The sequence below is a fragment of the Saimiri boliviensis genome, chromosome 5, assembly GCF_048565385.1.
Source record: "Saimiri boliviensis isolate mSaiBol1 chromosome 5, mSaiBol1.pri, whole genome shotgun sequence".
Classification (NCBI taxonomy): Eukaryota; Metazoa; Chordata; class Mammalia; order Primates; family Cebidae; genus Saimiri; species Saimiri boliviensis.
In genome coordinates this window covers 34,523,554-34,547,979 of record NC_133453.1, presented here as the reverse complement: position 1 = coordinate 34,547,979, position 24,426 = coordinate 34,523,554, and the positions used below count along the sequence as shown (strand labels likewise).

The 24,426-nt window shown below is 41.0% G+C and overlaps 1 protein-coding gene across 1 annotated transcript in view; it reads right to left on the bottom strand.

Annotated features, from left to right (window-relative positions):
* The window catches only part of NDUFS1 (NADH:ubiquinone oxidoreductase core subunit S1), a 38,329-nt gene extending 13,958 nt beyond the window's left edge, over positions 1–24,371 (bottom strand). Inside the window, exons 1-13 of the mRNA XM_039469592.2 lie at positions 24,191–24,371; positions 19,728–19,792; positions 18,516–18,607; positions 15,907–16,014; positions 15,146–15,222; positions 12,923–13,004; positions 12,701–12,831; positions 12,075–12,260; positions 9,438–9,572; positions 8,275–8,389; positions 6,798–6,943; positions 6,053–6,181; positions 2,535–2,664 (exon numbers count right to left, since the gene is read on the bottom strand). Coding sequence (XP_039325526.1) covers positions 2,535–2,664; positions 6,053–6,181; positions 6,798–6,943; positions 8,275–8,389; positions 9,438–9,572; positions 12,075–12,260; positions 12,701–12,831; positions 12,923–13,004; positions 15,146–15,222; positions 15,907–16,014; positions 18,516–18,607; positions 19,728–19,788 — 1,392 coding nt within the window. The 5' untranslated portion in view covers positions 19,789–19,792; positions 24,191–24,371. The remainder of the gene's footprint in view (positions 1–2,534; positions 2,665–6,052; positions 6,182–6,797; positions 6,944–8,274; positions 8,390–9,437; positions 9,573–12,074; positions 12,261–12,700; positions 12,832–12,922; positions 13,005–15,145; positions 15,223–15,906; positions 16,015–18,515; positions 18,608–19,727; positions 19,793–24,190) is intronic.
* Between the last annotated feature and the right edge of the window lie 55 nt (positions 24,372–24,426).

The following is a 24,426-nucleotide window of genomic DNA, read 5'->3' as shown; positions in this document are numbered from 1 at the left end:
TGACAGAACAAGACTCTGTCTCAAAAAAGAAAGAAAGAAAACATGACTAAACACAGGGACAGCAAAGACAGAGTATAGGATACAAAACAAGTGGAAAAAGAATAAAAGAACAAAGGAAAAAAGACAGATATGAAAGACCAGGCAAGGTTGGCTCATGCTTGCAATCCCAACACTTAGGAGGCTGAGGTAGGAGGATCGCTTCAGGCCAGGGGTTTGCGATCAGCCAGGGCATCACAATGCACCCCATCTATACAAAAAAAAATTAAAAATTAGCTGTGCATGGTAGTGCCTGCCTGCAGTCCCAGCTACAGGGGAGGCTTAGGTGGGAGGACTGCTTAAGCCCAGCAGTTGGAGGCTACAGTCAGCTACAATTCTGCCATTGCACTGCAGCCTGGGCAACAGAGTGAAACCTTAAAGAAGATTCAGTATCTGCATTGTTATGAGTTATTTTCTTTTGAGACGCGGACTTACTCTGTCACCCAGGCTGGAGTGCTGTCACGTGAACTCAACTCACTGCAACCTCCACCGCCCAAGTTTAAGCTATTTTCCTGCCGCAGACTCCCAGGTAGCTGGGATTATAGGCACGTGCCACCATGCACAGCTAATTTTTAAATTTTTATTTAATTTTTATTTTTTAGTAGAAATGGGGTTTCACCATGTTGCCCAGGCTGGTCTTGACCTCCTGACTGCAAGTGATTTGCCTGCTTTGGCCTCCCAAACTGCTGGGATTACAGGTGTGAGGCCACTATGTCCAGTCAAGAGTTTGTCTGTTCGTTTGTTTTGAGATGGAGTATCACTCTGTCACCAGGCTGGAATGCAGTGGTGCAATCTCAGCTCACTGCAACCTCTGCCTCCTGGGTTCAAGTGATTCTCCTGCCGCAGCCTCCCAAGTAGCTGGGATTACAGGCGTGCGCCACCATGCCCAGCTAATTTTTCTAATTTTAGTAGAGACGGGGTTTCAGCATGTTAGCCAGGATGATCTCGCTCTCTTGACCTTGTGATCCACCCGCCTCGGCTTCCCAAAGTGCTGGGATTACAGGTGTGAGCCACCACCCCCAGTGAGAAACTCATTTATTTATTTATTTATTTATTTATTTTTGAGACAGTTTTCGCTCTTGTTACCCAGGCTGGAGTGCAATGGCGCCATCTTGGCTCACCGCAACCTCCGCCTCCTGGGTTCAGGCAATTCTCCTGCCTCAGCCTCCTGAGTAGCTGGGATTACAGGCACGCGCCACCATGCCCAGCTAATTTTTGTATTTTTAGTAGAGACAGGGTTTCACCATGTTGACCAGGATGGTCTCGATCTCTTGACCTCATGATCCACCTGCCTCGGCCTCCCAAAGTGCTGGGATTACAGGCTTGAGCCACCGCGCCCAGCTATTTATTTTTTTTTGAGATAGAGTTTCGCTCTTGTTGCCCAGGCTGGAGTGCAGTGGCTCCATCTTGGCTCACTGCAACCTCTGCCTCCAGGGTTCAAGCAATTCTCCTTCCTCAGTCTCCCGAGTAGCTTGGATCACAGGTACACGCCACCATGCCCAGCTAATTCTGTATTTTTAGTAGAGATGGGGTTTTTCCATGTTGATCAGATTGGTATCAAATTCCCAACCTCAGGTGATCCACCTGCCTCGGCCTCCCAAAGTGCTGGGATTACAGGCATAAACCACAGCACTTGGCCAACTCGTTAGTTTTTTAACTACCACCACCACCACCACCACCACCACCACCACCACACGTACATTCTAAAATAAAGAGAACCTTGTATCTTTAGAGGGAAAGTACACCCTGTCCTATAAGACATCACCTTTAAGACATATTTTGGTGAAGTTACTGAATTTCAAGAATGATAATCAGAACAGGGATTGGGGCGGGGTGGGGGAATAAACTTTACAGGCTTCTTCACTAGCAAAAGGCAGTGTCTATAAAGCTCAGAAAGGGGAAAAAAGTCTGACCCTGGTTTCACATCCTGACAAGCTGTCTTTTCAGGAACAGACATTCTCAAACAAGCAAGAACTCAAGGAACAGAGGCAACCATGAGTCACCTTTGAGGGGAAAAAAACAATAAAGCCAACAACAAAATGAATTAAAGAAAACTCAACTGAAAAACCATGTAACTGAAAAAACTCTGAAATGAAAATAGGACTGGTAAAATTTTAAGGAATAACTCCTTTTGCAATACAGAAAGATTTAATTGAAGTTGAAAGTGCATTCTTTCAGTTTCACTTCGATTTCTTTTCAGATAATTTCAAGAAAATTAAACCCTGGTAATTAAAAACTGCATGTACAATAAGATCTCATTTTTGTTTGACTATTCATCCATCTTGCTTTGCTCTCTGTATAAATGGAGAGATGATCATGTTGTTGTATCAATACCTGTTTTGAGGTGGTGGAATTTTAGGCAATGTTTTACTTTCTTCCTCACATTCTTTTCAGTACTGGTATAAGTTTTAACAATCACATAGGATTATTACAAAATCAATTAAGTTTAAATATTAATTAAAAATCAACATGAATAGATACGTATAACTTCAGAGCACCTGGCTAAATGGATGGCTACCCGAAGCAATGTCTTGAAGAATTTTGGGGGAGTCTCCCAGGTGGTCATAGCTGTAAGTGAGGTCCACTGGACTGCCTACAAGGGCCACTTTTAAGTCATTGTGCAGCCAGCTGAAATAAAAACAACATTTTTAGAAGTCAATAACTAAGCTAAGCAGTTACCGGTCTCATCAATGCTAAGTGATACATCTATTTACTATTACAAAATGTTAAAAGCACAAAAGCACTGATAATACATTTAACAGATATAATTTACTATACACCTTACAAAACAGTGTTGCAAAAAAGCTCGCCAAGGCAATTCAGTGTATTAATTTGCTGTATAGAAATGCTATTAGGCCGGGCGTGGTGGCTCAAGCCTGTAATCCCAGCACTTTGGGAGGCCGAGGCAGGTGGATCACAAGGTCAAGAGATCGAGACCAACCTGGTCAACACGGTGAAACCCTGTCTCTACTAAAAATACAAAAAAATTAGCTGGGCATGGTGGCACGTGCCTGTAATCCCAGCTACTCAGGAGGCTGAGGCAGGAGAATTGCCTGAACCCAGGAGGCGGAGGTTGCGGTGAGCCAAGATAGCGCCATTGCACTCCAGCCTGGGTAACAAGAGCGAAACTCCGTCTCAAAAAAAATAAAAAAAATAAAAAAATAAATACTATCTAGGCCAGACGCAGTGGTTGGGAGACCAAGGTAGGTGGATTACTTGAGGTCAGGAGTTCGAAACCAGCCTGACCAACATCGTGAAACCCCTGTCTCTCCTAAAAACACAAAATTAGCTGGGTGTGGTGGCACATGCCTGTAGTCCCAGCTACTTGGGAGGCTGAGGAGGCAGGAGAATCGCTTGAACCCAGGAGGCAGAGGTTGCAGTGAGCCAAGATCACACCACTGCACTCTAGCCTGGGCAACAAGAGTAAAACTCTGTCTCAAAAAAAAAAAAAAAAAAGAAAAAAGAAATACTCTATTCAATCAGCTATAAACAAATCTTTTAATTTTAGAATTAATCTGTAATTTTTACTTTGCAATATTTACATGGCAGTGTCATTTATCTCTTAATTATCGATTAAGGACATTTAAACATTTTCTTTTTTTTTTTTTTTTTTTGAGACGGAGTTTCGCTCTTGTTACCCAGGCTGGAGTGCAATGGCACGATCTCGGCTCACCGCAACCTCCGCCTCCTGGGTTCGGGCAATTCTCCCGCCTCAGCCTCCTGAGTAGCTGGGATTACAGGCACGCGCCACCATGCCCAGCTAATTTTTTGTATTTTTAGTAGAGACGGGGTTTCACTATGTTGACCGGGATGGTCTCGATCTCTCGACCTCGTGATCCACCCGCCTCGGCCTCCCAAAGTGCTGGGATTACAGGCTTGAGCCACCGCGCCCGGCCTAAACATTTTCATAATTCATGGAAATATACGTCAGTGAGTACCTTGTATTAGGGAGCACCTACTCTGTGCCAAGTGCTGCACTAAGTGACCTAAGCACCCAAATGCAATGGTCATGAGACCCCCACAAGGGAAGTGCTGCTTTCACCAATGAGGCTCAGGGAAATATACGTTATATTCATATTTATTCTCTATGGCAGAGAACTATGGCTCCAGCTCCTCCAAAAAGTTGTAAGTGGGCCGGGCACGGTGGCTTAGGCCTGTAATTCCAGCACTTTAAGAGGCCTAGGTGAGCTGATCACATGATCAGGAGTTCAAGACCCGCCTGTCCAATACAGTAAAACCCCGTCTCTACTAGACACACAAAAATTAGCCAGGCATGGTGGCATGCACCTGTAATCCCAGCTACTCAGAAGGCTGAGGCCCGAGAATCACTTGAACCCAGGAGGTAGAGGCTACAGTGAGCCAAGATTGTGCCACTGCACTCCAGCCTGGGCGACAGAGCAAGACTCTGTCTCAAACAAAAAAAAAGTCATAAGTGCAGTGACTATATAGTCTGGTTTGTCTGAGACAGTGCTGCTTTTTTTTTTTAATCTGTTATCCTGATATAATAATTCACACTTTCGTTCCCCTAGTTTAGACAATAAACTATATGGCTACCCTCTTTATAAGTCTCTAAGATGTACATTTAAAAGAAAGAAGGCATGTTACAAAGTAACTTGTGAGACTAAATTGCAATGTATGACTCCAGAATGCATCCTGAGGAAAGAAAAAACTTGTTATAAAAGAAATTATGAAAAAAATTAATGAAATTTAAATATAAACAGTGACTTATGAAATAATACTGTATCAAAACTAAATTGCTGGCTGGGTATAGTGGTTTATGTCTATTATTTTCAGCACTTTTAGAGGCCGAGGCAGAAAGAACACTTGAGCTCAGGAGTTCAAGTTCAGCCTGGGCAACATAGTGAGACCATGTCTCTACAAAAAGTATTTTTAAAAAATTAGCTGGGCATGGTGGTGCATGCTTGTAGTCCCAGCTACCCAGGAAGCTGTGGTGGGAGCATCATTTGAGCCCAGGAGGTCAAGGCTGCAGTGAGCTGTGATCATGCCACTACATCCTAGCCTGGGTAACAGTGCAAGATCCTGTATGAAAAACCAAAAAAACTAAATTTCTTTCTTTTTTTTTTTTTTGAGACAGAGTTTCACTCTTGCTGCCCAGACTGGAGTGCAATGGCGCGATCTTGGCTCATCACAACCTCCATCTCCCAGGTTCAAACGATTCTCCTGCCTCAGCCTCCTGAGTAGCTAGGATTACGGGCACGTGCCACCACACCTGGCTAATTTTGTATTTTTAGTAGAGACAGGGTTTCTCCATGTTGGTCAGACTGGTCTTGAACTCCTGACCTCAGGTGATCCACCTGCCTCGGTATCCCGAAGTGTTGGGATTACAGGCGTGAGCCACCATGCCCGGCCAAAATTTCTTGATTATTTCAGAGAATCTTCCTTGGTCTTAGGAAATCCACACTGAGAATTTAGGTATAAAAGGGTACCATGTCCACCAGAAACTACCAAATGATTCAGAAAATTAGATTCTCTCTCAAATACACATACATACATATGTTCAAATATACATACATATATGTATATATATATACACATACTGGGAATCATAATACAAATATGGCAAGATGTTAATTAACATTAGTTAATCTATGTGAACAATATACAAAATGGTATACAAAGACCATTTCAAGCATCTTGAATTATTTCAAAATAATAAGCTAACAAAATAAATTTAAAAGACCAGCAAGGAGAGGAGAAAATGGACCTATCAGAAATTGTTACAACTGGGCATGGCAGTTCATGCCTATAATCCCAGTACTTTCGGAGGCCAAGGTGGAAGGATGGCCTGAACCCAGGAGTTTGAGACTAGCCTGGCAACATGTCAAGGCTCCATCTCTAAAAAATTAAAAAATTAGAAAATATTTTAAATAAGAAGAAATTGTCTTCTAGTTATCTTCTGCAGTCTCATTACCAGCTACACTATTAGGAAGATGTCATTTTTCACAAACAGAAAAATTACATAAATATTTTTAAATCTTGAATAAATATTACCAACCTCTTTCGAATTCTAGCATTAAACAGCGGTGCTTCAAAACGTGGATTTGTACCAACCAGAAGTACAACATCTGCCTCTTCCACACCAGCAATTGTAGTATTAAGAAGATAATTGGAACGCAAATCTGTGCTAGAAATACAATATATAAAATGCAATTTAAAACTAATACATACAGAGAATCCATGCAATATTCTCATACCATCAAACCCATTGCATTCCCAAACAAAAAATTTTACGAAGTATTTCTAAATTAAATGAACATTTCAGATAGTTATTTTTTTTTTTTTAGACAGCATCTCACTCTGTCATCTAGGCTGGAGTGCAGTGGCATAATCCTGGCTCACTGCAACCTCCACCTCCCTGGTTCAAGCAATTCTCCTGCCTCAGCCTCCCCAGTAGCTGGGATTATAGGCACACACCACCATACTTCGCTAATATTTCTGTATTATTAGTAGAGACAGGGTTTCACCACGTTGGCCAGGCTGGTCTCAAACTCCTGACCTCAGGCAATCACCTGCCCTGGCCTCCCAAAGTGCTGGGATTACAGGCGTGAGCCACCGTGACTGGCCTCAGATACTTATTGGTAAGTGGATTCCTCAATTTCCTACAACTTCTGGTTTGATCTTGGGTCTATATGTGAAAATAAATGGGGGATATATTGGAGAATCCAGGTTGTCTCATTTTATACATAACTTGTAACTAAAAGAAGAAAGGAAAGCCTAGACCCTAGCTTCATATTTCTCACCCAGCTCCTGCAGTAGGGAAGACCTCTTCAGTGCATAAGGTGTCAGAGTCCACTCTATTAAGCAAATCTTTGAGAGCTACTAGGGCTTCAGCATCCACCAAGCCACCTGCAATTGCTGCCACATCTTTGCCTTGAAAACTCTGCAACTACAAATAGATGAAAAGGGCATTACCAAGAAACCTACATGCAGCAAAGACCACAATGAAATATTCAGAAAATAAAACAGTAATTGTTTTTAAGTACAAAAAAAGTTAACAGATTTCTGATCTAAAAGTTTTACAACACAGCCAGGCTCGATGGCTCATGCCTGCAATCCCAGAACTTTAGGAGGCCAAGGCGGGCGGATTACCTGTGGTCACAAGTTCAAGACCAGCCTGGCCAACATGGTGAAACCCTATCTCTACTGTTAATACAAAAATCAGCTGGGCGTGGTGGGACATGCCTCTATTCCCAGATACTCAGGAGGCTGAGGCAGGAGAACTGCTTGAACCCAGGAGATGGAAGCTGCAGTGAGCCAAGACTGAGACTGCACCACTGCACCCGCTGCCTGGGCAACAACAACAAAACTCCATCTCAAAGAAAAAAAAAAGTTTTACAATAATTATTAATCTAAAAGTGAGAAGCTGTAGAGCTATTATGTGGGGCCACAGCTAATAACATCAGCTTAGAAGGAAGCTATTTGTTTTATATTTAGGAACAAAGGCACTTCAAAATAAGGTCTGGAGAATAAAGTGGAACTAGTTACCTTAAATGCAACCTCCTCTGAAGTATCTGCCTTCCCCTGTACTGCTTTATGTTGTCTTTCTCTAGTAAGAAAACTATTCCCTCCATTTGTGCTCTGATATGCTCATATTCATTCTCAGATTCTTCTTTAAGAAACACCTCTTGGCCGGGCATGGTGGCTCACACCTGTAATCCAAGCACTTTGGAGGCCAAGGTGGGCGGATCACCTGAGGTCGGGAATTCAAGACCAGCCTGACCAACATGGTGAAACCCCATCTTTAAAAAAAAAAAAAAAGAAGAATCACCTCTGTAGGAAGACAATGCTTTTCTTTTTGAGATGGAGTCTCACTCTGTCACCCAGACTGGAATGCAGTAGCGCAACCTCAGCTCACTGCAACCTCCAAGGAAAACACTTGATAAGCCTGTCCTAGTTAGGCATCCCTTTTATGTGCTCTTACTCATATTACTCCCTATATAATTACTCATAGCTGCATATAATAATTGCTGAATTGTGCAACTTTCTCCACTACAAGATTGTAGGATGCAGGAACCATGTCAGTGGTTTTTATCCCTTAATCTAGCATAATATATCCAGCATATGTCCTCAATAGATATTTGTAAAATGAGAGATTAAATCATAATCCTAGTAAAAGGAAAAAAGGAAAGAAACATACGCCCCCCCGCAACCCTTCATGGTAAAGATGTTTCTTGATCATTGCAAACACTATTTAACACTATTTGTTTCCATTTTTACCATTCCAGCTACACGAGAGAGTGCATCCTCCCAGGAAGTATAGGTTAAAAGCCCTTTTTCATTTCTGACCATTGGCTGGGTAAGTCTTTGACGTTTTAGCCCATCATAGGCAAATCTAGAAAACAGAAATTATACCATTGTGGAATCTTGCTAAAGAAGCAACTATAATTTTCAAGTTTAAAATCAACAAAAAATGTTATTAAAATACAGTGCTGGTTAAAGTATCAAATATCTAAACACCTAGACACAAGTAATTATTCCAGATACTTTTAAAGATGAATAGATTTTATGAACTTCACCTAAAACTAAAATACCATCTAAAAGCTTGATTTCTTCCCTTAAATCCATACAAAAAAAGTTTGATTTCTTATACTTTTAGCTAACTGAACAATCTTAAAATTACAATACAAAGAGATCTGATAGCTTAAAAAGGCAAATCATTTTTATTTACAAAATGTGAGTACCTCTAGATATTTTATCAAAATTACATTGTGCAAACTTTTTTTTTTTTTGAGACAGACTTTCACTCTTGTTACCCAGGCTGGAGTACAATGGCGCAATCTCGGCTCACCGCAACCTCCGCCTCCTGGATGCAAGCAATTCTCCTGCCTCAGCCTCCTGAGTAGCTGGGATTACAAGCACGTGCCACCATGCCCAGCTAATTTTTTGTATTTTTAGTAGAGACGGGGTTTCACCGTGTTGACCAGGATGGTCTCGATCTCTCGACCTTGTGATCCACCCACCTCGGCCTCCCAAAGTGCTGGGATTACAGGCTTGAGCCACCGCGCTCGGCCCTGTGCAAACTCTTACATTTAGTTTCTTTCAAGCAATCATCCCGCCTTGGCCTCCCAGGGTGCTGGGATTACAAGTGTGAGTCACCGTGCCCAGCCTGGCTTCTTTTCTCTAATGAACAAACTGAAATAAGCTGAGAATGTATGAATCTACTTCAATTTCTCCATGTGGGAGGAAAAAAGATCTTTCTCAAAGTAAATAAAATATCCAGGATTGACCTCGGACTATTAAAGTCAGTATTATAACATTATATAAGCAGGGAGTCTATACTCAGTAAATAATTTGCAAATATAAAAGGTAACTCTTTAAAATTATTATAAAATTTCCTTTAAATAAACTGCAAAAGTTAAGGAAAACAATATAGCACATACCTGGTTTTATCAGAGATCCACTCTTCATTGATGTCCTCATGCATACGTGGCAAAATCCTCATCACTTCTCCAGTTCTTGTGCTAACCACAATATTACTCCCAACTGCATCCATTACATCAATGGATTCTGTCTTTCTGAGAAACACATATGGTGTTTACTACGGTGCTTTTTGAGAATAAAATAAATTCTTGTTACCTGGTTTGCCAAAAAAATTTTTACAATTCCCCTTCTGAATTACTGAAAACTATGAAGCTCAGAGGAATTGCAATTAAATAAAAGAACTTCCTACTTTTTTTTTTTTCCCCCATGGGGTCTTACTCTGTTGCCCAGGTTAGAGTGGCATGATCATAGTTCACTGCAGCCTAGAACTCCTGGGCTCCAACAATCCTCTCAAGTCATTTAACATTTTTTTTTTGGTAGAGACAGGGTCTCATTACATTGACCAGGCTGGTCTTGAACTCCTGGCCTCAAGCAATCCTCCCACCTTGGCCTCCCAAAATGCTGCGATTATAGGCGTGAGATATTGCTCCCAACACACCCATATTTGAACACATAAATTCCTGGCACAATAATGAAGGCTTTAAAACTATTATCTGACATAGAGGCTAGATTGAAGGGGTTTCATTTAGCCAAATCTGGGAGCAGGATTTCTGTCTATGGGAGATTAAGGAGCTCAACAAACCTTCCCACTGAAAAGCAAAAGTAAAGCTGGACAAAAATGACAAAACCCACCATCTTAGCAGTTTGGAAATCTACTAAAGGCACACAAGGATGTGGGAAGCTTTTATGCACTGAAAAACTCATGGCTGGGCTCAGTGCTGCTCCTATGCTCCTCTCCGGCCCCTCGAAATGGAATTTTGTTGAGTGTAGGGCAGGCTGTGAAAATGAGAACTTCTTTGCTACTGAGGGAGACAACTCACTTAATTTGGAGCAATAGGCCAACTTGTCTGTGGAGGTGATCCTTGGAGGTCATCATAGCTGAGAATAGTCAAGATTTTACTAGCCTGAGGTTGCAGTGGTAATTGCAGCAAGCATTCCTAGCCAAGGCTGCTATATGCACAGGTGAAACCAGAACGGGCTCAATCTATTCACAAACTCCTAGACAATACCGAGACCCAAATGGCCCAGTGCAAAGTAATGTAACAGTTGGGCAGACTTGAAAACAGCCTCAACTTTTGAAGATGCTCCTCTATCCACATACAGATCCACTGGCAAAGAACATAACTCTTATTAGGTCAAGGTGTTTGAAGTATAATCATACCTGACTACTAAACCATGCAGACACAGGGGAAGTCCTAAGCCTCATTTAAAAATAAAACCAAGAATACTAAAGTATGTTCAAAGAACCAAAGAAAATCATGTTTAAAAATTAAAGGGGATGTATGACAACCACGAATCAGCAAGGAGAGATTCTCAGTAAGGATACAGAAATTATGCAGAAACAAAAAGCCAAATCCTAAAATTGAAAAGTATAAAGTTTGGGTGGATGCAGTGGCTCACACCTGTAATCTCAGCACTTTGGGAGGCCAAGGTGGGAGGACCACCTGAGGTCAGGAGTTTGAGACCACCAACATGGAGAAATCTCGTCTCTCCTAAGAATACAAAAATTAGCTGGGTGTGGTGGCACATGCCTGTAATCCCAGCTACTTGGGAGGTTGAGGTAGGAGAATTGCTTGAGGTGGAGGTTGCAGTGAGCTAAGATCATCCCACTGCACTCCAGCCTGGGCAACTAAAGTGCAACTCTGTCTTAAAAAAAAAAAGAAAGAAAGAAAAAAAAAGAGAGAGAGAGAGAAAGGAAAGTATAAAGTTTAAAACTGGATGATAATTTGTTATGTAAATACTCACACCTTAGGCCAGCACAGTAGCAGCACACGCCTGTAATTCCAGCACTTTGGGAGGCTGAGGCGGGCAGATCATGAGGTCAGAAGTTTAAGACCAGCCTGGCCAACATGGTGAAACCCCGTCTCCACTAATACAAAAATTAGCCGGGTATGGTGGCAGGCACCTGTAATCCCAGAAGGCTAAGGCAGAGAACTGCTTGAACCAGGGAGGTGGAGGATGCAGTAAGCCGAGATTATGCCACTGCACTCCAGCCTGGGCAACAATAGCAAAACTCTGCCTCAAAAAAAGAAAAAAAAAAAAAATTCACACCTCTTACATCTATATACTCCATTTCTTGGTTTAATTGAGAGAATGAGAGATATATACAGAAATTTATGAACAATTTTTTTTACAGATTTGTAACCATAAAGAAATATAAATAAGCTAAATGTCTATTAACAGAAACTGGTTAAGTAACATGACATTCCTAATGGTTGAAAACTTACTATATATCATGGGAGACTATAAATTTAAAATATCAACATTATTAAACTCCTTGGAAAAACACGTGAAACAAATAATTTTGTGGTTGAGTACTTTATAATTAATTTCCAAGAAAACTACAATTAATTTGCACAGGTTCATTCTAACTATTTAACTTCTATTTAAAGGGTTTTACTTAAACAAACAAAAAGTCAACAGACCAAAATAACACTTTCTTCCTGAAACTCAGGAACAAAGTGAACCTTAATTTTTTTTTTTGAATAGTAATGAATTAAGGACAAAAAATAAATTATCATAAAATACAAAGATACCTTGTTTCCCAAGGCCGGGCAGTAAAGGCATAGGGCTTAGAGGTGAGGGCACCTACAGGGCAGATATCAATGATATTTCCAGACAGTTCAGACATGAACATCTTTTCAATGTAGGTACCAACTTGCATATCATTTCCTCTGCCTGTTGTTCCCAAATCATCAACTCCTGCAATCTCACTTGCAAACCTACAAGATAAAAAATGTGCCATCAAATGGTCAAGTCCAGCAAAATTATTTCCTTATTCATGATAACAAAGAAACGATGATTTTCAAAACACTAAAAATAAATGAGTGTATTTTCTATGGTGAGCACAGTCCTAATAAAAAATAATTAAATGTTTGCATTTTGTTGGGGTGTAACACATATGCAGAAACTTGTACAAATCATATGTGTACAACTCAGCAAGTTAAGAGTGAAAGTGAATGCTTGTAGGTTTTAATTTTTAAATCCACCTGAAGTTGGTACTAATTGAAAATGAACTTATTTTATTGGTATATCAAAAATAGCATCCCTCTTCTCCCACCCAACAAAAATAGCCATTCAGTCCGAAGTTATTATTCATCAAATTGTGACTATTAAGTAAGTATACAATGATATTCTCTGAGAAACTAGGAAAAAAATTTACCTGATGCAGCGAGTACACTGTATACATCTTGTCATGATGGTCTTTACCAATGGCCCAATGTTTTTGTCTTCCACAGCACGTTTCCCCTCTAAAAATCGGCTCCTATCATTTCCAAACATCATGGACTGGTCCTTAAGTAGATTATGAAAGAGTCAATCTAATGCTGCTAATAAAATTAATATCTGAGACAACCAAAAAGATTGCCAGAATTCTACTACATACCTGCAGATCACATTCACCTCCCTGGTCACAAATAGGACAGTCCAGTGGGTGATTCGCTAGTAAGAACTCCATCACACCTTCTCTGTATGAAGATTGTAACATATAAAATGACTCTCAAATACATACATGCTGACATAAACAGGTAGCACTAAAAATGACCTATAGGCTTTATTATTTATTTATTTTTTTGAGATGGTGTCACACTCTGTTGCTCAGGCTAGAGTGCAGCGGCATGATCTTGGCTCACTGCTGCCTCCTGCCTCTGCCTCTCGGGTTCAAGCAATTCTCAGCCTCTCAAGCATTTGCGATTACAGGTGTTCACCACTACATCTAGCTAATTTTTGTATTTTTAGTAGAGGCAGGATTTCATCACGTTGGTCAGGCTGGTGTTGAACTCCTGACCTCAAGTGATCCTTCCTGGCCTTGGCCTCCCAAAGTGCTAGGATTACAGGCATGAACCACTACGCCAGGCTCACCTATAGGCCATTTAAACAACGTTCATAGATGTGTATATATATGTATAAACATATATACATATATATATTTGTTGAGATGGAGTCTTGCTCTGTTGCCTAGGCTGTAGTGCAGTGGAATGATCTCAGCTCACAGCATCCTCCACTGCCCCAGATTCAAAGGATTCCCCTGCCTCAGCCTCCTGAGCAACTGGGACTATAGGTGTGTGCTAACATGCCTGGCTAATTTTTTTGTATTTTAGTATAGACAGGGTTTCACCATGTTGGCCAGGATGGTCTTGATCTCTTGACCTCGTGCTCCATCGTGCCCAGCCAGGTGTATATTTTTTTATACAGTTAATAGTAATTTTACATATAGTATCAGAAATGCCAATTAACTACCATTCTAGTAGGTTTTTTTTTTTTTTTAACAGACAGGATTTTGTCATGTTGCCCAGGCTGGCCTCAGCCTCTTGGACTCAAGTGATCGGCCTCCTAATTATCATTCTGGTAGTATTAAACACACAATCTGGAAAATACTTAGAGGAGCCTAGAATAAAATATCATTAGAGGACCTAGAAAACTATTATTTTTGGTCAGGTTTGGTGGCTCACATCTGTAATCCCAGCACTACAGGAGGGAGGTCAAGGTAGGATGATCACTTGAGGCGAGGAGTTCAAGAGCAGCCTGGACAACATAGTGAGCCATATTTCAAAAAAAATAAAGAAAACTATAACTTTTTTTTTTTTGAGATGGAGTCTCACTCTGTCACCCTGGCTGAAGTGCAGTGGCAGGATGTCAGCTCACTGCAACCTCTGTCCCCTGGGTTCAAGTGATTCTCCTGCCTCAACCACCCAAGTAGCTGGGATTACAGGTGCCTCCGTGCCCGGCTAATTCTTTTTGTAGTTTTTAATAGAGATGAGGTTTCACTGTGTTGGCCAGGCTGGCCTTGAACTCCTGACCTCATGATCCACCTGCCTTGGCCTCCTAAAGTGCTGGGACTGTAGGCATGAGCCACCGTGTCCAGCCAGAAAATTTTAACTTTGAACGATATCGAATGATCAAAAGTTGCTGAATGGTCCTCAGAAAATATTCACATTAATTCAAAACAAAAAAAATCAGTGCCAGTACAAATACATCAATGAAATAATAGCTTAGTAAGTCCAGATTCATCCTTTATCACAAGTTGAGCAAGTTACTAAGCAAGGATTTTTAATGTTGATCCTAAGGCTTAATACCATAAACTCCTGACTTGACTTCTTCTACTATGTAGAACTCACTTCTATTGCTCCTAGATGCCAAGCACACCAACTTCTTCAGAGTCTGATATTAAACTCTTAGTTTAGGCCGGGCGTGATGGCTCAAGCCTGTAATCCCAGCACTTTGGGAGGCCGAGGTGGGTAGATCACGAGGTCGAGAAATCGAGACCATCCTGGTCAACACGGTGAAACCCCGTCTCTACTAAAAATACAAAAAATTAGCTGGGCATGGTGGCTCGTGCCTGTAATCCCAGCTACTCAGGAGGCTGGGGCAGGAGAATTGCCTGAACCCAGGAGGCGGAGGTTGTGGTGAGCTAAGATCGCGCCATTGCACTCCAGCCTGGGTAACAAGAGCGAAACTCCGTCTCAAAAAAAAACAACAACTCTTAGTTTATGGGAAGGTCTAAAAAACAAAATGGCAATTTTCTGCTTTATGAAAGCAATGCTACAACATTGAGTATCTCAATGCTACATATTACTCAATGCTACAACATTGAGTAACATTAAAGTACCTGGCTTTCCTGGACTTTTCTGAGTTTGTCAGGATATTCCAACCCTTCATTACTGGCATGGCACAAGCAGCTACAACCTGGGATTTCAATTAAAAAAAAAATGTGTATTTGTATGTATTTGTAATTACAAGCAACTCAATATATAAAAATGTTAAATTATACATTGGATAACAGGCAAAGAAAGAAATATTTTTTAAAACTAAGTTTTCATATTCATAGTATGATGATCTGGTATTTCGCATTTATCTCAGAGATAAAACATCCTGGTTCTTAAGTTTATTCTAACAGTCAATGCAATTTTTTATCTGCTCTGAAACAGAACGCAAAGAACTATGCTTTGATTAGCAGGCACTATTGAGTTAAATATTGCATACACCAAAATGAAACTACTAGAAGTAAACCTCTTCCCTGCAACCCTTTTCTCTATTAAAAATGGCAAGGCATCAGCACTTCTAATGTTCTACTTGGCAACTTTACATCCTAGTTATAAATCACACAACCATTTGGAAATACTGACAGCTGTAAATCCCCTTTAATTTCCAGATCTGTTACAATCATATGGCACACGTATTTATAAAGCACTTCTATCTGTTTCCAGTTTTGAAATGAAGGGAATCAGTTGCACAAAAGAATTAAATTTATAGATAAAAGTAACGAGGGCTAGGTTTTCCACTACAATATTGATTCTAAATAAAGTTTGCTGCAAGATTTAAAGTTTTCTACTTTCTACAGCATGGTATAGAATTTTAGGTATCAAGTACCTTAGGAGCTTTCTCAATTTCAACAAGGCACATCCTGCAGTTTCCAGCAACAGACAACCTTTCATGATAACAGAATCGAGGGATCTGCATGCCAACCTTCTCACAAGCCTAGAAGACAAAGTAAAAAAAAAAAAAAAAAAGCATTAGAATAACCTGACTTCAATGCTGTTATTGCTGAAACACACATATACAGCCATCTCATTACTACTATCTGTCTACGTATCTTCATTCATTCTTACTTCAGTCCGTTTCTTTGCCCTTGATTTTAACCCCTCTCTCCTCTGAAGCTGCCTCAGAGGACCTTAGGATCCTTGGCATGACTTCACCTTACGTGGAAGAAACTGGATAAAGTATCCTTCGACTGTGCTGACGACCTGACTTCCCATATCCGTTTTGAATTGTTGTCCATAAGGTCCCTTCAACCTCTGTCCCACTGGTTTCACACCTGGACTACTTCTTTGCCTCGCTCTCTTCCTTTGAATTAGAGATTTCACTACACATCATCTAGCTAGCTATGATTTATTTCTGTCTTTGTCTCCTATATCCCACTCAGAACTCACCTCCCACTGTGGCTGAAATTTTTCCCAGTTCCTTTTGTCCAGTAAGGGGGATTACCCCGCTCTACCAATTGTCACCTACCCTCCTCTGCAACTTCTTCCTCCTTTTAGTCCTTTTAATGTTCAAATTTCCTCTAGAGTCACTTCTTCCACCTCCAGACTTCATTCTAAAGCAATCTCATCAATTTCCTGTGTTTAAATTATTTAGTTAGCAAAAATGTGTGGAGTGTTTCCTTTGTGCAGGATGCAGGTATAGTAGTGAACAAGACAGTGCCCCAGTCTTCACACTAGCTGCCATTCCTTATGATGATGATGTCAAACTTTCATCTGCAGCTGCGTTACTCCTCCACTTCTCCAAGCTTCAGATTTACAGGCATTTGCATGTGCATGCTCCACAGACAGCTTAAATTCAAATGGCCTCTCCCCTCTACATACTTCAAAATAACTTAACAAATGTAGAAAACCACAAAAATTCCTCTGCTCTCTTTGAATTCTAAAGGACTATCTATCTGTCTCTGTCTCTACTAAAACTTTTGGGTTTTTTCCCTACTATTGAAGCATATTGGGAAGTTCTGCACAACGGGGGGAGAAATTCCTCTGCTCTTCATCATTCCTGAAGGCCTGTCTACATTTCATTCTCCCTTGTATCTACCCTGTTTTCATTCGCATCGCCACTATCTATTTTAGGCCTTTTTGTATCCTGTTCCAATAGCACAAAATGCTTTTTCCTTGTCTCTTATTCCAGTCTTGCTATTCTCCAAACCATCATCCTCTACAGTCACTGTCACCCTCCTTAAATAGGCAACAAAACTCCCGATGGATCAAAATATAAGCTCTTTCGCGTAGCAGACATTGTATTTCATGACTGGACCTTCCTGTCCTCAATAACTTGATTTCCTGTTATCTCATCTTCTACTTATACCTTATGTTTCATCAATATTAAACGATTTGAAGCTTTCAAAACATGACAAGCTATCCGCCTTAACTGATTTTTCCATAGGAAATGCAAGAATGTCCTTATTTCACATATGAACACACCTGTTCATCCTTTAACACTTCCTCAAGGATGACCTGAGGCACCCAACATCTCTTTCCACTACCTCCTATCCCTGCCACAACTTGTCATTGTACCTTAAACACACATTTATATCATATTTTGTGCTTACATGTCTGTGACTGGCAGAGAGTCTAGAAATGACTTCTAAAACGAACAAAGAACATTTAGATCTGTGACAACTTACAAATGGTGTGAAGCATCACCTCTCTATGACCAATTTATTATTTCTGGAGGAATATGAAGAAATTAAATATATAGAGCATGAATTTAAGCACATGCTAGCTACCCTCCGTTTACCTGCTTTGTAGGACATATTCCTATACTACTAATCGCAGAAAGGTTGTATGAAAATGAAAAGCATCAAGCAGGGCTACAACAAAGGAAGGTTGTTTTTTCACAAACTTACCTATAGTAACTAATTTAAGTTACTTCAATTTCTTTTTTTTTTTTTTGAGATGGAGTTTTGCTCTTGTTACCCAGGCTTGAGTGCAGTGGCGCGATCTCGGCTCACCGCAACCTCCGCCTCCTGGGTTCAGGCAATTCTCCTGCCTCAGCCTCCTGAGTAGCTGGGATTACAGGCACACACCACCATGCCCAGCTAATTTTTGTATTTTTAGTAGAGACGGGGTTTCACAATGTTGACCAGGATGGTCTCGATCTCTTGACCTCATGATCCGCCCACCTCGGCCTCCCAAAGTGCTGGGATTACAGGCGTGAGGCACCGCGTCCGGCCCTTCAATTTCTTAATGAGTATGCATTTGGAATGCAGAAGTGAAACAAAAACTACCGCAGTTCACTAAAAATGCCACCAACAAATAAATGATAGCTCACTTTCAAGTGCCAAGATTTAAAATGAAATAATATTAATATAATTTTGCTACATATAGTTCTTTTAAAGACTTACTAATACTTTAAACAGTATAAAGGAATTACATTAGTATTTTTTTTTAAAAATCAGCACACACACAAAACAAAAAATGAGAATGTATGCCTACTTGGAGGACGGTCGTTCCTGGTTCCACCATGACAGACTGACCATCAACAAATACTTCAATCAAGTTGCTTGCTGCTGTGGCAGTTGTTCGAGCTTACCATTAAAGATATTGAAGTAAAAAACAGTTTAACAGAATTTAATTTGTTATAGCAGACAGTAATAGATGAATTAACTCAAACTACAAACCCCAAATTTTTCATTCCGTATTATATCTCTGTATTTTTCTAGATACAAACTTATGGTTATCTATTTTTGATGGTGGTTTAAACTAAAATTTTTCTTTTGAGAAGGAGTCTTGCTCTGTTACACAGGCTGAAGTATAGTGGCACAGTATGGGCTCACTGCAACCTTCACCTCTCAGATTAAAGCAATTCTCCTGCCTCAGCTTCCTGAATAGCTGGGATTACAGGCACATGCCGCCATACTCACTAATTTTTGTATTTTTAGTAGAGACAGGGCTTCTGTTTTCAAACTCCTGACCTCAAGTTATTCTCCCACCTTGGCCTCCAAAAGTGTTGAGATTACAGGAATGGGCCACCGTGCTGAACTTTAAACTGACAAACTGTTAATACCACTGAAAATATGTTCATGGGAAGATCACTTTTCAAAAACAGAATGTGATTTTTCCATTTTGACATTGATGTGTGTAGTTCCTAATACTTTCCATTCCATGATAATTCCTACAAACTGTTTAAAGTAAAATTGTATTTTGAAAATTATTCAACTTAGATCATTTGTTTCTTTTGGGTGTATGTGAGATGGAGTCTTGCTTTGTTGCCCAGGCTGCAGTGCAGTGGCGTGATCCTTGCTCTATGCAACCTCCACCTCCCAGGTTCAAGCAACTTGTGCCTCAGCATCCCGAGTAGCTGGGATTACAGGCGTGCACCACCATGCCCAGCTGATTTTTGTATTTTTAGTAGAGATGGGGTTTCACCATGTTGGCTAGGCTTGTTTCGAATTCCTGGCGATCCACCTGCCTCAGCCTCCCAAAGTTCTGTGATTATAGGCATGAGTAACTGAGCCCGGTCTCTTTATATTTTTATTTTTTAAAATTATAGTTTTAGGGTCTTTGATAAAATATTCCGTAGACTTTTCATAGCCATCTCGGACTAAGAAAAAATATATATATATTATATATATATTCCATAGACTTATAAATTTACAAAAATAAGGTATAATACCCATGAATGCAGATTTCAAAAAAAATACTTACCACATCCTTTAGGAGACTTAGAAAGGCCTACTAAGGCCTTTCTTAGAGGTGTCCTTAACATATTGCTAAAAATAAAACAAAGAATTATATTATTGTATTGGAAAAAACTGGTAATGTTTATGGCTTTAAAGTATTTCACATACATTATGTCGCTGAACATTCATAGGTTCTGATATTTTCCCTCAAAGTCTGTAGATGAGAATTCTTAGTCTCAGAGACATAGACTTGTACAATGTCAAAGAGCTAAGCAGCAACAGCTATTGTATACATTTGCACTTTCTAATTCTATGCAGAGAGGAGTTTTGTCATTTAAAAACATTATTTAGAAAGTATCAAACTTAAAACAGGACCACACAGTAAAATAAACTGCAAGACTAACAGTGAGCTTATCACTAATGATTATGTAAAATAAGGTCTACTTTTCTGCTTTCATTTCCTACCTGCATTCTATTGTTTCATGTTCCAAGCATAGCTGTCTACTAAAGGTTCCTGAGATATTCTGAGATAGCTCACCAGCCCAAGCCTTTGAGGTGTCTTGAGTGCTATTTTCTGATACACTTGTCTTACAGATTTCCAATTACGTGTTTATAAGCCCATTCTGCCCTCACTGCATTAACTCCTTGATTTTTTCTATCTTCAGTACCTATCAACCAGGATGGCACAGAGTAAGCTCTTAAACAACAGTTCTTAACTGGGGACAATTTTGTTCCCCAGGGAGTATTCAACAACAGCTGAAGACAGTGCTGTCGCAAACAGGGGGAAGTTACCAACATCTAGTGGATAGAGGGCAGGGTGCTGGCTAAACACCCTATAACATACAGGACAGTCCTCCACAATAAAAAATTATCCAAAGTATCGATAGTCCTGAAGTTGAGACACTGCTCTAAAAGGCTTACTGAATTACTGAAATAAATGGGGGTGGATTACATAAACACCAAGACTCAAAGACAAACAACACAAACAGAAAGAAAAATTACCGAAACTTTTTTTTTTTTTTGAGATGCAGTCTTACTCTGCTGCCCAGGCTGGAGTGCAGTGGTGCAGTCTCAGCTCACTGCAACGTCTGCCTCCTAGGTTCAAGCAATTCTGCCTCAGCCTCCTGAGTAGCTGGGACCACAGGTGTGCACAACCATACCAGGCTAATTTTTGCATTTTTATTACTTATTTATGTATTTATTTTTGAGGGGCAGTCTCGCTGTCACCCAGTCTCACTGTCACCCAGGAGTGCAGTGGTGTGATCTCGATTCACTGCAACCTCTGCCTCCCAGGTTCAAGCGATTCTCCTGTCTCAGCCTCCCTAGTGCTGAGATTACAGGTTCCTACCACCACTCTGGCAAATTTTTGTATTTTTAGTAGGACGGGGTTTCACCATGTTGGCCAGGCTGGTCTTCGACTCCTGACCTCAGGTGATCAGCCTGCTTCAGCCTCCCAAAGTGCTGGGATTACAGGTGTGAGTCACTTTACCCAGAAAATTTTTGTATTTTTAGTAGAGATGGGGTTTCACCATGTTGGCCAGGCTGGTCTCAAACTCTGGACCTCAGGTGACCCACCCACCTCGGCCTCCCAAAGTGCTAGGATTACAGGCATGAGCCACTGTGCCCAGCCAAGTTACCAAAACTTCTAGACTTGTTGGTTTTTTTTTTTCCTACTTGATCACATAGGCTAAGCACTGACCTTTTTGCCTATTCACTTGATCATATAGGTTAAGCATCTAAAATCATTTGGAACTTCTAAAGGTATTAAAAATGCAAATTGGCCAGATGAAGTGGCTCATGCCTGTAGTCGCAACACTTTGGAAGGCTACCTCAAGGAGTTCGAGATCAGCCTGGGCAACACAATAGGATCCCATCTCTACCAAAAAAAGAAAAATTAGCTGGGTGTGGTGGCATGCACCTGTAGTCCCAGCTCCTCAGGAGGCTGACCTGGGAGGATGGCTTGAGCCCAGGTGTTCAAGGTTACAATGAGCTTTAATCATGCCACTGCATTCCAGCCTGGGAGACAGAATAAGATCCTGTCTCAAAAAACAAACAAACAAACAAGCAAAAAAAGAAGCAGCAAATTATGTGATTAGAATGTATTAAAAAAAATTTCAACAGTAAAGTTTCAATACTTGCAACAGTATTATTGGATAACAGTGCATATACATTGGTTTTAAGCACAAAATTCTGCACACTTATCACAGATGATGTACAACAGGAAATGTCATTAATTCATCATTTCATTAATTAAGAATATGTGATACTGAATTTGCAAACATCAACTCTGTTTCCTGCTAGTGAGTAATTTTGGGTAAATCAGTTACTGGTTCTTGACTTACAGAGCAGGAGGAAAACAGTACTTCCTAGACTATGAGCTCTTAGTAGGAGCTCAATAAATGCCAGTTAAAGTTGAATTCAACTTAGGCAGTACTGGTGGCCACTGACAATAAGTTTCTGTGTGTGTGGCTTTTTTTTTCTTTGAGACAGAGTCTCGTTCTGTCGCTCAGGTTGGAGTGCAATGGCATGATCTTGGCTCACTGCAACCTGTGCCTCCCAGGTTCAAGCAATTCTCCTGCCTCAGCTTCCCAAGCAGCTGGGATTACAGGTACCTGCCACCATGCCCGGCTAATTTTTGTATTTTTAGTTGAGACAACGTTGGCCAAGTTGGCCAGGCTGGTCTTGAACTTCTGACCTCAGGTGATAACACCCACCTTGGCCTCCCAAAGTGCTGGGATTACAGGTGTGAACCACCACGGCCACCGATAATCAGTTTTAAAGTGCTCTTTGTGCTTTTTCTTTAGTACCAGTACACACTGTGTATTTATCTTTATTATTCCACTTACTAAACGGCAGGTTAGTAATCAGTTTTAGTACCTATCAGACTGTAAGCTCCTTGAGGACAAAGAGTTTGCATACTTCCCTTCTTGAAGACCTAACACGGTATCACCAAGTTCTAGAAATGAGTAACATCTGTCTTATTAAAAACTGATGGCATATATAAATGTAAACCTAAGCTTACTGCATTAGAGCATTGACAGATTTGCAATCAACAATCAGTATTTCATTCAATTTTAAAACTTTAATACTACTTAAAATAGGATATAACAACAGTATTCACTTTAGATAGGAAATCAACTAGAACTAGGCTATTGACACTGGCATCAAAGCATAGGCCAAAGGAAGAAACACACATTTGCAACACTTGCATATGTGTTTTGAACACTGACATACCAAGCAGCAACAAAAATAATTGTCTCTTTAGACGGAAAAATGCTAATGACCAATCATTTCTAATACTAGACTGGGCACCTTTCCGTATAGGGACCATACTATTCCACGTTCTCCAACATGGATCCTGCATCCATCCAAGGTACTACCCTATCCCAATCCACCACCACTCCTTGCCTGGGGTATTTCAATAGCTTAACAGGTCACCAGACTTTCACACTGTTCCCACACAGCCCCTCCCCTCTTGCCACCGGCTGTAATCTCAGACTGAAATGCTCTTCCCTCTGATCTTTCGGGCCACTCCTCATCCTTCACATCTTGGCTTAAAAACCAATGAAGGAGATTTTCATTGACCAGCCTATCTAACATTTCCTGACGATTCCCCAGTCATATCTATTTTATTCTTCTTTACGAACTCATTTTTGGCTCGTAAACGCTCAATAACTGTTAAGTGAACTGAATCTCTAATTTCTGGTCGTAACTCGTATAGAGCACTTTCCCGGATTTAAAAAGTGCAGGTGCTCTGGCAGCCCTAACTCGGTGAAAACAAGAGTATTCCGCAAAACAAAAATAACTGTTTACTTACCCAAAGTGACTGTTACACTTGTATACCGTCAATTCGTGTGTGAACAGAGTTGTGCCTGATTCAAGGTCTTACAGTAAAAGCATTAGATCCCAAGAACGTGTAAACAACGTTTTGTTATTCACAATGCAACCCTGGGCTAACTTTTCAAAAGTCCTTTTTCTCAATTTCCTCGTCAGTTAAAGGAATAAAATGCTGTCCAATGCGGTCAATGGACAAAACAAACAGTCAACAGAGGCGTGAACGAAACAACAGCGGCGAAACAACCAGACAGTGTACCAGGTGTGTGGAAATCTGAGGGGACAGGCTCAGTCTTAAGGCCTAAGGCATCGGACACTAGTTCTCTCCTGGGGAACAAAACGTCCTCCTCGGAGAGGGGAATGTCCTGAATCTTCCCTGCAGAGGAAAGGTCGCCTGCAAGCGTGCATTCGGGCCAGCGTTCCCAAGGGTCCCCTGACCCTCCTCTTCCTTTCTGCTTCATCAGCCCAGACTCCGTGGCTAAAAGTCCCTCCCCATCTGCCGGTTCTCAGGGGCTTGTGAGGCGGCGGAGCGGGAGGCGGCGCCCAGTCAAGGACAAGAGAAGAAAAAGTCGCGTGGGCCAAAGGAAACAGTCCCGTCAAGAAATAAACCGCTGACCGACGCATCTCACCCTTCCCATCCATGCAAGACCTCACCTTCTCCTCGGAGCCGCGGAGGCTGCTCTGCTAAACTGTCCGGACCACTACGACCCTAAGGAGACCGGGTCGCTTACTTAATATGGCGGCCTCAGCTAACTCTGTCAGCCGAGGCTGGAGAACGGAAAGCCCGGAGGGACTAGAATCCTCGCATTCGACAAGTCTGTCGGCAATTTCCGTCAGCCGACCAGAGGGTGGAGCGGAGGTCGGCCCAGCGGGGAGGCGGGAAGGACAAC